General features: G+C 44.7%; 1 protein-coding gene across 2 annotated transcripts in view; it reads right to left on the reverse strand.

Annotated features, from left to right (window-relative positions):
- Positions 1-9,239: 9,239 nt before the first annotated feature.
- Positions 9,240-12,408, reverse strand: part of SH3BGR (SH3 domain binding glutamate rich protein) — a 60,141-nt gene continuing 56,972 nt past the window's right edge. For both annotated transcript variants that reach the window (XM_040483898.1, XM_040483897.1), the window contains 2 exons: positions 11,506-11,635; positions 9,240-9,710 (listed from right to left, as the gene is read on the reverse strand). In XM_040483898.1, the coding sequence (XP_040339832.1) occupies positions 11,540-11,635 (96 nt within the window). In that variant the 3' untranslated portion in view covers positions 9,240-9,710; positions 11,506-11,539. The remainder of the gene's footprint in view (positions 9,711-11,505; positions 11,636-12,408) is intronic.

Below are 12,408 nucleotides of genomic sequence, written 5' to 3' on the forward strand. Positions count from 1 at the left end.
CCATGTGTCACTATTTCTTATAGTGATCTACCACAAAAGCATCTCCATTTGTATTCTCTTTTCCTTTCTGAGCAATGATTTTTTAATGATCTTTTTGAAATGACTCTCTTGTGCCAGCTTTAATGTATATCATGTATATATAATATATAATGTGTATATAATCTTAGATCTCGGGATTCTAGATTATTCCAAACTGCCTTGTTTTGGGAACCCAAAAGTACTCGGAATACTGCTGGAACAGGCATGGAGACCATTGGCGACCAGGCCGCATAGGGTGGCCCCACATGGAGGAGATAGGTCTGAAAAGCAATGCGTATATAGTTACATTTACACAATCAATTATTTAACATAGTTATTGAGCACCTATTGTATGTACTGTTCTAGACCCAAGGGATACAGCAGTAAGCAATACAGACAAAAATCTCCAGGGGCGCCTGGATGGCTCAGTGGGTTGAGTGTCTGACATCAGCTCCGGTCATGATCTCAGGGTCCATGAGATCGAGCCCCGTGTCAGGCTCTGTGCTGATGGCTCAGAGCCTGGAACCCACTTCAGATTCTGTGTCTCCGTCTCTCTCTGCCCCTCCCCTGCTCGCACTCTGCCTGTCTGTCTCTCCAAAAATAAACATTAAAAAAAAAAAATCTCTAATCACATGGATTTTATAATCCAGTGGGAGATGACAAGCAGTAAACAAAATTTAAAAATGGCATGTTAAATTGGGCTTAGCAGGACAATAAAGCAATTGTATTTGAGGGAGACAATACATGATAGGAGGTCAGGGAGTTCACATTTTTTATAACGGCTTCATTGAGATATAATTCAGACACCATAAAACTCACCATCTTAAACCGTCCAATTCTGTGGTTTCTGGTGCATTCACAGAGTGGTGTAACCGTCCTCACTATCTACTTCCAGGACATTGTCATTATCTATCCCTCCCCCCCCCCCCCCAGGAAAAACATACCCCTTAGCAGTCCCTCCCCATGGCCCCCTCTCCCTAGCCCCTGGAAACCACTGATCTACCTTCTGTCTCTGGATTCGCCTATTGCGGGGAATTTCATATAAATGGAATCATACAATATGTGGCTTTTTGTGTGGTTTCTTTCACTTAGCACAATGTTTTCAAGGTTCCTTGATGCGATGGCACGTGTCCTGTACTCCATTCCTCGTTATGGATGAATACGATTCCACCGTATACATTTACTGTGTTGTGTTTATTTACTCATCAGTTGTTGGGTATTTGGGTTGTTTCCACTTTTTGTGAATACTGCTACTGTGAACATTCGTGCCCAGGTTTTTGTGTGGACACGTTCTCATGTCTCTGCGGGGCACACCTAGGAGCAGAATTGCCGGGTCATATGGTGACCCTATGTTTAGCCTTTGGGGAGACAGTTCCCTTTGAGTCAAGTGATCAAGGGAGGCTTTGCTGGTAAAATGGCATGGAGCACACATCTCAAGGAGGTGATCGAAATAAGCCACGCCTAGAGCTAAAGCAGGGTGTGCCAGGCAGAGAACAAGATCAAAGGCAAGAACACAGTGGCAGGTCTGAGGAATAGCAACCTACAGTATGTGGCCGGATCAGAGAGAAAACAGGGAGGCAGCTACGTGTTGACCTACAATACATCACATTTAAGTGGCAACCTGTTTAAATACTTTAAAAATTTTTTTTAATGTTTTCTGTATTTTTGAGAGAGAGAGACAGAGCATGATCAGAGGAGGGGCAAAGAAAGAGGGAGACACAGAGTCCCAAGCAGGCTCCAGGCTCTGAGCTGTCAGCACAGAGCCCGACGCGGGGCTCAAACCCATGGACCACGAGATCATGACCTGAGCTGAAGTCAGATGCTTAACCGATTGAGCCACCCGGGCACCCCAATAATTTTTTTTTTTTTATCGAATGGCGCTATATCCCAGCTTCCTGAACTTAACTCAATTTATCCATAACAATGTCCTTAACTGATTGATTCCGATTTCATCCATGATTCTGTCTTCTCCGGACATGTTTCATGAAGGAATACCGGAATATACATGCACAATGATTATATAACAAAGATTAAGTTATAGACACATCGGGGGCGCCTGGGTGGCTCAGTCGGTTGAGCGGCCGACGTCAGCTCGGGTCATGATCTCGTGGTCCATGAGTTCAAGCCCCGCGTCGGGCTCTGTGCTGACGGCTCGGAGCCTGAGCCTGTTTCCGATTCTGTGTCTCCCTCTCTCTGACCCTCCCCCGTTCATGCTCTGTCTCTCCCTGTCTCAAAAATAAGTAAACATTAAAAAAAAAAAAAGTTATAGACACATCTGCGTTTGGGGGTGGCAGGAACCAATACACTGCTGCCCTGCCAGATAAAGGGAAGCCCGGCGCCACGTCCCGCTAGTGCCCACTATTTCCCAGCCCTGGCGAAACAGACTACGTAACGGCTCGAACCCGTGGGTGCTGTGGTATAGTAAGCCGTATATCTGGTCTTTTTCTCCGGTTCCTGACAGAGCTCCTAAAACCCTTGCAATTTCCTGAGTGATGAGTGTCTTTTGTTATTCATAATGAGCCCCAGTGCATCTTGAGAAGACGCTTGAGGGGGGAATGGGAGCTGGTTGCCAGAAAACCAACCTGTGATTAGAAGGTTAGACCTTCCGGCCCACCTGACCCCCACATCCTGGAGAGTGAGTTCAATCATCAATGGCCAGTGATTTGTGCCTGCACAATTCATGCCTACATAGGAAACCTGGATAAAAAGTTCAGAAACTAACCCCAGGAGTTAGCGTCAGAACTGAATTGTAAGATATCTGGCTGGCATCAGAAAATTGGAGAAACTGCCAGTGTTAGAAAAACAACACAGGTGGGGCGCCTGGGTGGCGCAGTCGGTTGAGCGTCCGACTTCGGCCCAGGTCACGATCTCGCGGTCCGTGAGTTCGAGCCCCGCGTCGGGCTCTGGGCTGATGGCTCAGAGCCTGGAGCCTGTTTCTGATTCTGTGTCTCCCTCTCTCTCTGCCCCTCCCCCGTTCATACTCTGTCTCTCTCTGTCCCAAAAATAAATAAACGTTGAAAAAAAAATTTTTTTAATTAAAAAAATAAAAAAGAAAAAAAAAGAAAAGAAAAACAACACAGGTGCATAGTACCATATAAAGTAAACCTCAGTGAAGCTGATTTAAAAAGAAAAGCTTCCAGGGACGCCTGGGTGGCTTAATCGGTTATGCATCCGACTTCGGCTCAGGTCATGATCTCGAGCTCCATGAGTTCGAGGCCCACATCAGGCTCTCTGCTGACAGCTCAGAGCCTGGAGCCTGCTTAGGATTCTGTGTCCTGGCCCCCCCCCCCGGGGGCCCGCCCCCACCCATGCTCGTCTCACTCTTCCAAAAAAAAAAAAATTATTATTATTTTTTTTTTTTTTAAAGAAAAGCCTACAACCAAGCAGAACTTCCAAACTGTTCTCTGCATTGGGATCGTCTTCGGGGCCAAGGTCCACAAAATTCTACTCAGAGCTGCTCTCCTTCCATCTGATTTTTACACTTGGAGATCCATTTGAACCGAGAGCTCCATGGCTTAAAAATATATATTTGAAAACCACTGGTTCCTTTGTTAAGAGTCCGTTGGGAGTGATCAGTCTGCTTGGCCCTCATAGGTGAGAGAATGAGGGCCTGGCTCTTTCTCAGAGTCTAGATTCCTTCTGGCCAACATTTCTTAAACCCAGCTGCACATCTCATCGTTTGAGGAGCTTCCAAAAATACTCTGATGCCTTCATGGTGAGTTGAAGACACCACTGTTGTACGAAAAGTCCCCAGGGATGCTGGCCAGATGGAGAGCCACCCCCAATGCGTGTTCAGGAACCATCCGGAACTCTCATTCTCCTGCCTAAATATTTCACAGAGAACCTCCTCATATCACTGAAATCCCTTGTAACCACTCTGAGATACCATCAAGCTGCCTTTCGGTGGATTTGACTGAATAGTATCTCAAGATTTAAATCTCTATGAACCTAGTTAAAGGCTGGAGAAGAGCTCCACTCCTTAGAGCAAAATAAAACCAGGTTGTACTTCTCTGCTTCATTTTTGAAGAAACTGAAGAGAAATTAGCCTGTGAGTATGAGGTTTTTAATATGAGCTTCATTTTCCTCCCAAGATAATTTCTGTTTCCTTGCAGTGGTAGACAGGCATTTTTATATTTTTTTTTATTTTATTTTTTTTTTTTTATAAAGGGAACACAGAGAAATCTGATCTGCTACAAAACCGGCAAACTAAAAATTCATGTCCTGGGACTCGAGTGTATGTCGCCTCATTAAATCTTCCTCAACGAAGAGCCAGAAGGAACCATCCTCTCTGCTAAAAATACCGTAAGGAGCTAGCTGAGACACTGGGGCATCATTGGGTGGCCAGTGACAGCTAAGCCCCGGAGGAATTCTGGGTATACCCTTCAGCATCAGCAAGCGAGGTATACCCGAGGACAAGTAGACTGGAAAAGGCAGATGACAGTTTTTCGTTTCTTCACTCTGCAACCTAAGACTCTGGGTCTGAAGCCACCGACCCATTTCTAGAGTACTGTGGACTGACAGAGGTTCACATCCATCCATAACTGGGCCTGGCGTTGGCGGCCACAGCAAGCGGCCCAAGAATCTGAGAATGAAGGGGATGGAATTGCTCCCTGATGGTTCAACTGAGAAGTCAGCACATGTGGATTACAGCTGAGAAGTTCCAGTTCCCTTCCTCCATGCGTGAGCGTCTTGACCATGGCATTGGGTCTAAAGGCAGAACACGAGGACCATCAGAGTCCTGGGAAGGACGCGCTCTGAGGACAAGGCACCCGCTGCCCGCTGCCCAACCAGAAACTGTCCAGAGGGTGTGGCTGTGGTCAAGGGCAAAAGAAAAGCGTTTATTGGGAAGGCTGGTCCTGGCCGTGGGGTGGAACACAGGTACATCTCAGTCCCAGCTTGGCCATTTCTGGGCTGTGTGACCTTACGCAAGTACTGAACGCTCTCCCCCGCCCCACCTCCCCGCCACCTCACTTTCCTAATCTGCAAAATGAGGATGATGTCTACCTCATCAGGTTACTTGTAAGGATTACGCGAAGCCCTTAATACAGAGACTGACTCATAGCAGACACCCAACAAATGTTAGCAAATAAAAACATGATGAAACACAATAACCCAGGCCCACTTTGAATCCTGAACTGTGTGTTTGAATCTTGTGACCTGCCGAGAAGGCACCATACTCCAGTGCAAATACGTTCCGCCCCAGCTACTCCCTGTCCCCTACACCTTACACACACTACCCACCCCCTGGCTGAGTCACCTCTCACAGTGCACCTTCCGGCCCTGAGAGCATCACCACGTCTTTCAACAATCTCTGGATTTCTAGTTCTGGAAAACAACCCGACCCGCTGATAGGTTTAAAGATTTCACAGCTCATTTTTTTCTACTTACAACAAAGTCCTTCCAAAAGAAATAGAAAAAAAAGCCAAGGATCTTAGACGATCATGAAAGAAATGCTTTTGTGAGGATCATGAATATATCTCCCGACATTTGGAAATATGCTGTGTTAGGGCCGAAGGGCTTGGAATGGGGACGGACAATCGGCCACTTGGCTCCTCAGGGCTCTGTTTATACTCCCGGGAGGGGTTAGAACCATTTATAGGCCACAGGAGGATCATGCACTTAACACCAGAAGTGTCCGTAGGCCATCATTTGTTGACTGACTTTAGACTCCTTCGGGGTAAGGCAAGGATGTGAAATTCAAACGATCCATCCAAACAAAACAATGGTTCTCATGACATTTAAGAATGCACAACATTTTGGGGGCGACTGGGTGGCTCAGTCGGTTAAGCGACCAACTTTGGCTCAGGTCATGATCTCTCAGTTCAGGGTTCAAGCCCCGTGTCGGGCTCTGTGCTGACAGAGCCTGCTTTGGATTCTGTGTCTCCCTCTTTCTCTCTCTGCCCTTCCGCCACCCGTGCTCTGTCTCTCTCTCAAAAATAAATAAACATTAACAAGATTAAAAAATATATTAAAAGAAAAAGAATGCACAACGTTTTACCCAAGATAAATGATCTCAGATAAAAGCTTTATAAACGATGTGCTAATTAATTGACCAGTGGGCGTGCCGGGTTTCTGTTTGTCCTTCCTCTGTCCAGTTGACAAATCCCCTAGACCCACCTTCTGATTTCAACAGTACCCTACCTTGTACAAGCTGCCAGGGGGCTCTGGGGGCAGCACACTGTGTCAAGAAGCTTGTGTTTTATCACCACCTAATGGTCCTTCTCCATTATTACAATTCACTAGGGTCACTACACCTCACCACGCGTGCCCAGGCGTTATGCCAAAACTGGGTTTGCAAGGAAACATTGAAAAATATTCCCCAGGGGCGCCTGGGTGGCTCAGTCGGTTAAACTTCCGACTTCAGCTCAGGTCACGATCTCGCGGTCCGTGAGTTTGAGCCCTGCGTCGGGCTCTAGGCTGATGGCTCAGAGCCTGGAGCCTGCTTCCAATTCTGTGTCTCCCTCTCTCTCTGTCCCTCCCCCATTCATGCTCTGTCTCTCTCTGTCTCAAAAATAAATTTAAAAAACGTTAAAAAAATATAATAAAAAAAAAAAAGAAAAGAAAAATATTCCCCAAAGGAGGCACCTGGGTGGCTCAGTCAGTTCAGTGTCTGACTTCATTCAGCTCAGGTCATGATCTCGTGGTCCGTGGGTTCGTGCCCCACGTCGGGCTCTGCGCCGACAGTTCAGAGCCTGGAGCCTGCTTTGGATTCTGTGTCTCCCTCCCTCTCTGCCCTTCCCCCGCTCATGCTCTCTCTTTCTCTCTCTCTCAAAAATAAGTAAACATTAAAAAAAAAATGTTTTTTGAAATTCCTCAAGGAACTCAGCAGGCAATAGATCTCACTCTGTTCATGCGCCTCTCACACTGAGTCTTAAAACCACACACTGTCTTTATCACACATCTTGGATCTGGGTTCCAGATGAAGATTCCAACCCCAGGAAATGCGAGGAGACCCCAGATAGGGAGAAGTAGAGTGAAGAAGGGAGCATTTATTGCTTAGGGGCTAGAAAAGTGAGTTTAGACTTTTTTTGTGTAGTTTTTTTACTTAAAACATTAAAGAAAAGAGAAACCATTACTTTGAATTTCAGCCCCCTGTAAACTAATAAATCAAATTCTGTACCTCTATTACCTTCAGATCATCAGACAAGTATTCCATTTTACCATGTTTTCTTTTTTTGGAATGATTTTGCTTGTTCACTTGGGTTTTCCTTTTCAGTTTCTTTTTTTTTACGTACTCATAATGCTGTTTGGTTTCTAGAAATTTCCTATGCTGATAAAGTGTGTTTAAAACTGTATTTTGATGAGGTACCTGGGTGGCTCAGTCGGTTAAGCGTCTGACTTCAACTCAGGTGATGGTCTCACGGGTTTGTGGGTCGGAGCCCCGCGTCGGGCTCTGCGCTGACAGCTCGGAGCCTGGAGCCTGCTTCGGATTCTGTGTCTCCCTGTCTTTCTGCCCCTCCCCCACTCACGCTCTGTCTCTTTCTCTCTCTCTCTCTGAAAAATAAATAAACATTAAAAAATTTTTTAAGAAACTGCATTTTGATATTGCACAGTCCATATTGGGGGATTTTCCTCGCTGTGCCACTGGACCCACCAGCCACTGAAGGTTAAACCGAGCCTGCAAGAAAGCTGATGCTGTTTGTATAGCACTACGGACCTAAGGGAAGTCTGCATTGCAACAACACGTTAAGACAAGGAAAGAAGAGTAAATACGACCACACTCACACAATGTTAATTTTCTGATTACAGAACGACCGATGTAAGAAAAACAATTCAATTTAAATAAGTGGTCCTTCTTGTTATCTTGCTTACTGTTAGCATAAAGTCATTTTCATTTAAAAATATGGGAAATAGAGAAGGAAAATTGGCATCCAGCTAAATAAATCTGTCTCCATCGGACTCCACCACAAAAGAGCTGAAAGTCAACCCCAGCAACAGCAAAAAGCTTGAGGCTTCTTATGAGCAGAGTTATTACAAAATTATGTGTGCTCTTTAGATAGGAGAACATTTACTGCAATAAAGTACAAAATTGACATTAATTTTTAATGATATGAATTTTCATTTCACTGTAGTCTCACCTCATTTTTAGCAAAAAAGAATTTTTTGTTGCTGTTTTCTATTTTTTTTAAGTTTTTATTTGTTTATTTTGAAAGAGAGACAGAGAGAGTGGGGGGGAGGGGCAGAGAGAGGGAGAGACAGAATCCCAAGCAGGCTCCACACCCGCCCTGACACGGGGCTCAAACCCACAAACTGTGAGATCATGACCTGAGCCGAAACCAAGAGTCGGACGCTTAACCGACTGAGCCACCCAGGCGCCCCAGAAAGAAATGTTTTTCAGGTAGCCTACTTCAATGATTAGGAACAAAATAATCTTAATTCTCTTCAAAATGCCTCGTTTTGTTACCAGGGTAACAAGAGCGGTTTCCAGAGTCTCTGTGATGCCCACAACCTCAGCCACCACCCAAGACGTTCCCAAATGATGCAAACACGCTTCACTGCAAAATCAATAGGCAGACGGAGGAGGTGCCGTTGACAGCCACTCCAGGGTGAAGGGCCAGAATTATCGTTCAATAGAAATGCATCGAGGGGGCGAGATCTTCTGACAGGATGGAAGCAATGCTTTTGCAGCAACAGAAATATTAAGGAATAGCACAGATGCCGAGAGCGGAGGGATGTCCACAAAATTGGACAAGAAAGAAAAAAATACCTCTGATGATCGGAGATGGGGTGGGTGTGCAGAGAAATGCTTCAAGCCTACCTGGTGGACAAGTCAGAGGGGCTGGACTGGCTCTCGGTCAACTGTGGCATCACGAGGCACAATGAGAGTAGCGGGCTCTGCCTACAGCAGCCCTGGCTGCAAATCAGTAAAAGGCTGCGGGAACAGAAGCAGACACTCCCTTGGCGCAGAAACGAGCAAAGGCACTGAGGCACAAGTGTATCTGCCCTCACCATCATCCCCACGCATGCGGATGGCAGACTTACACTTAAAGAAGGCCTCCAAGATAATGTGCCTGGTTGAGTGTGTAACACAAAATATGACCTAACAAGACAACCAGTGTCGTTGGAAAACATGGGCCGAGTAACCGGTGCCTCAGGAAACACGGAGCCCCGCGCAGACAGAAAGGGTGTGCTACGAATTCAGACTTGGCAACAGGCAGACGGAGTTCAGGCAAATCCAAGTAGACATTATAAATAAAAAATTAATGTTCCTTGGGACAAGATGTCTGCTATTAATCTTTATTTGGAAGATTGTTTTCTGGAAAGCTCTTTATTTTCCAAGCTCTTTATTTCCAGTGAATTATCAGACAAGTCGCATAAGGCACATACAAAGAAATACTTTGATTATGTCACAAGGAGAAGCTGTATGTTTTGAAATCATTTTTCAACATCCTTTTTTTTTTCAGGGTATTAGTAAGAAGATCTATTCATGCAGAGCAAAAAAATAAGATAATAAATAAGCAAAGGCCAAAGATGTCAGGCACATGAAGGTATATATGTGTTGTCCTCACGGAGAATTTCACGTTGATACGATTGGGGAGACATATCCGCATACATCTCACCATGTCAGATAACGCAATTCCTCAGTGAACCCCGGGCGTACTGAGAGAGGGGTGCTAGCTTTGTGCCAAAGCATTTTGTTGAGGTTGGTTTGGGGGGAGACAGTTGAAATACTGCTTCGTGGCTTGAGTTTTCTAAAAGAAAGAGAAAATATTAGGGAGAAGAGTGTTAAGGAGAGACAATGTTCACCACAATCTTCATTATTTATCATGCATTAGGGAGAAGTTTTACCTTTTACTCTGTAAACCACTACTCACCATTTGCCTCCAAGTGCAAGGACAGGAAAGTGAATGTTTTTCATGGAAAACTAGACCGGGTTTATATCCTTTCCCTGCGCTAACACCTATCAAACACCACAAGGATGCCAACATCTCCAATTAACAGTTTCCCCACTGAAATTCAATGGAGAACGGAGAGGCTGAATTTACAGCTTAGCCCCGAACTAGGATGTTTAAATGGTCCACACCGAGACTGGAGGGCAGTATTGAGAAGCAACCGTCTTGGGGAGGAAGAATTCAGTCTCAGACTATAGATTATTTCTCCTGGCGCATTAATTTAGCATCAGTTTCAAACCCAGGAAATGAGAATTCCTTTCTAGTTCGGTTCATTGTTCTCCCCGTGTTGTACCTGAAACCACCTTTTCAGATAAAATGCGTGGATTCCCCATGAGCTATGAGACGGGGTTGGCTTTGGACACTGAGTGGCCTGCCCGGTTGAACGCACGATGGCATTGCAACGTTGCACTTGTAAGGGTACGTACGAACTCTCTCCAGGAGTTGGGCAGGACGGGGAGGACTTTAGGGGGATGTCACTCACTCCACTCTCAGGCATTTTAACCTCACAAAAGACTACTATGGACTAGATTCTAAACTCAAGAATCAGTGAAACAGGCAAAATGTATGGGCTACAGCTGTATTTGCTTTTTTCCCCCTTTGAATCAACTCAGTGTTTGAGCATTTCCTCCAGGTCCTCAATATCCACTGTCATTAGATACTATCATTATCATATTCATATGTTTACAAACTGTTAAGAATTACATAACGATTCTACATGGTCCGAAGTTTAAAATTACAAGACAGCAAGCATACTTGTCAAAGATATGCCAGGCGATCTGCACTGAACTCCACAATGTTTCTACAGGAGTATTCTGGTGAATATTTGATAAATGAAAATGTCTGTCGAGTACTTCTCGCGAAATCTCTAGCAGCGATATTTTTCTCTCGTGACCAGCAGTCAGCGTTGTGATTTTTTAAGGTTGTAATTTACTGCCCTCATTGTGAACCCCGGCTCTCATTCCCCTGTAGATGAGTAAGTTTACTGGGCAGTAGGCGTCGGTGTAATGGAACGTGGATTAACAGAACATGCCCGTGCTTTCGCTTAAATGAAGGGCACACAGAGGAAGAGGAGGAAATAAATACAAAATAAGCTCCTCCTAGCCTCCAAGGTACGCTTTTTTCCTAGAAATCATATAAACCATAGCCTCCCATACCCTGGCTTGCGAGACACGGGTTAGACGGAGCTCACCCGCCCTGAGGCTCCAGAAGGGGGCAGCCTGGGGGCTTGGTGGGAGGAGACAGACAGGCCTGAATTGGATCTTCGTCTCCCACTGCCAAGCCAGGGGTACTAGAGATCCAACAGTGTGGTGGCGCCTGGGTGGTTAAGCGTCTGACTTCAGCTCAGGTCATGACCTCAACATTTGTGGGTTCGAGCCCCACATCGGGCTCTGTGTTGACAGCTCAGAGCCTGGAGCCTGCTTCACATTCTGTCTCTCTCTCTCTCTCTCTCTCTCTCTCTGCCCCTCCCCTGCTCATGTTCTCTCTCTCTCTCTCTCAAAATTAAATAAACATTAAAAAAAATTTTAATCTTAAAAAAAAAAAGAAATCCAACAGTATAATGAACATGTTCTCAACCCCAGGACTTGGCGATTACCTGGAAAAGTTGAAGAAATAAAGCATGAAAAGGCCTAAGAATCTTCTTCTTCTCCTTGTTCTTCTTCTCCTTTTTCAGCTTCCTCTTCCTCTGCTTCCCCTTCTGCTCCCTCTTCGGTTATTTCTTCCGTCTTAATTTTAACAAAATTTTCATTATTGTTGAGGAAGATCACAGATATAGCGAGGAAAGAGACGTAAAATCTCAGACTAGAGATGAGGGCCTCCCACATCCCCCACCCAACACATACACACACATCACATACACAATACACACAACACACACATACTCAAAGCACGCACACACAATACATACCACACACACAATATACACCACACCCAACAGACACAATACTCACAACACACAGCATACAACACACATCACCCACACAATACACACAACACACAGAGCCCACAATTTAGGACGGTGCTGCAGAGCAGTAGGTTAATTCTAATGGGTTTCATGATTCCTCTTAAGCATACAGTCTTTACTCATATTAATGGACTATTCTCATCAGATTACCTTTAAAAATTCAGAAGCAGTTGGAAGAATAAAATACAAAGAGAATCTCAGCAAACAGAATGTTATCAGAAAAGATGAAGCTTTTAAATGTAGAAGCTGGTTACATTTTGTTACAGCAATCTAATTTTTTCAATCCCAAGTCATCAGCAACCCACACATATAACCTGAAATTACTTCCAAACTAATAGTACCTTTGTCTTATTTTTATATATAAAAATGGATTTTTAAAAATGGAAACTTGCCTCTCAAGAGAAAAACTAATTATTGGAAAGGTATAACTTATAATTTTAAAAATCACAGAGTAAAACAGGCTAGGAATAACCGTTAGGTCTAAAAACAGGGATTAATTTGACAAAATGACATTAAAAATAATGAAGCAGATCT

Source organism: Herpailurus yagouaroundi, unplaced genomic scaffold (genome assembly GCF_014898765.1).
Source record: "Herpailurus yagouaroundi ecotype Mexico unplaced genomic scaffold, PumYag 162, whole genome shotgun sequence".
In the NCBI taxonomy this organism is placed as follows: domain Eukaryota; kingdom Metazoa; phylum Chordata; class Mammalia; order Carnivora; family Felidae; genus Herpailurus; species Herpailurus yagouaroundi.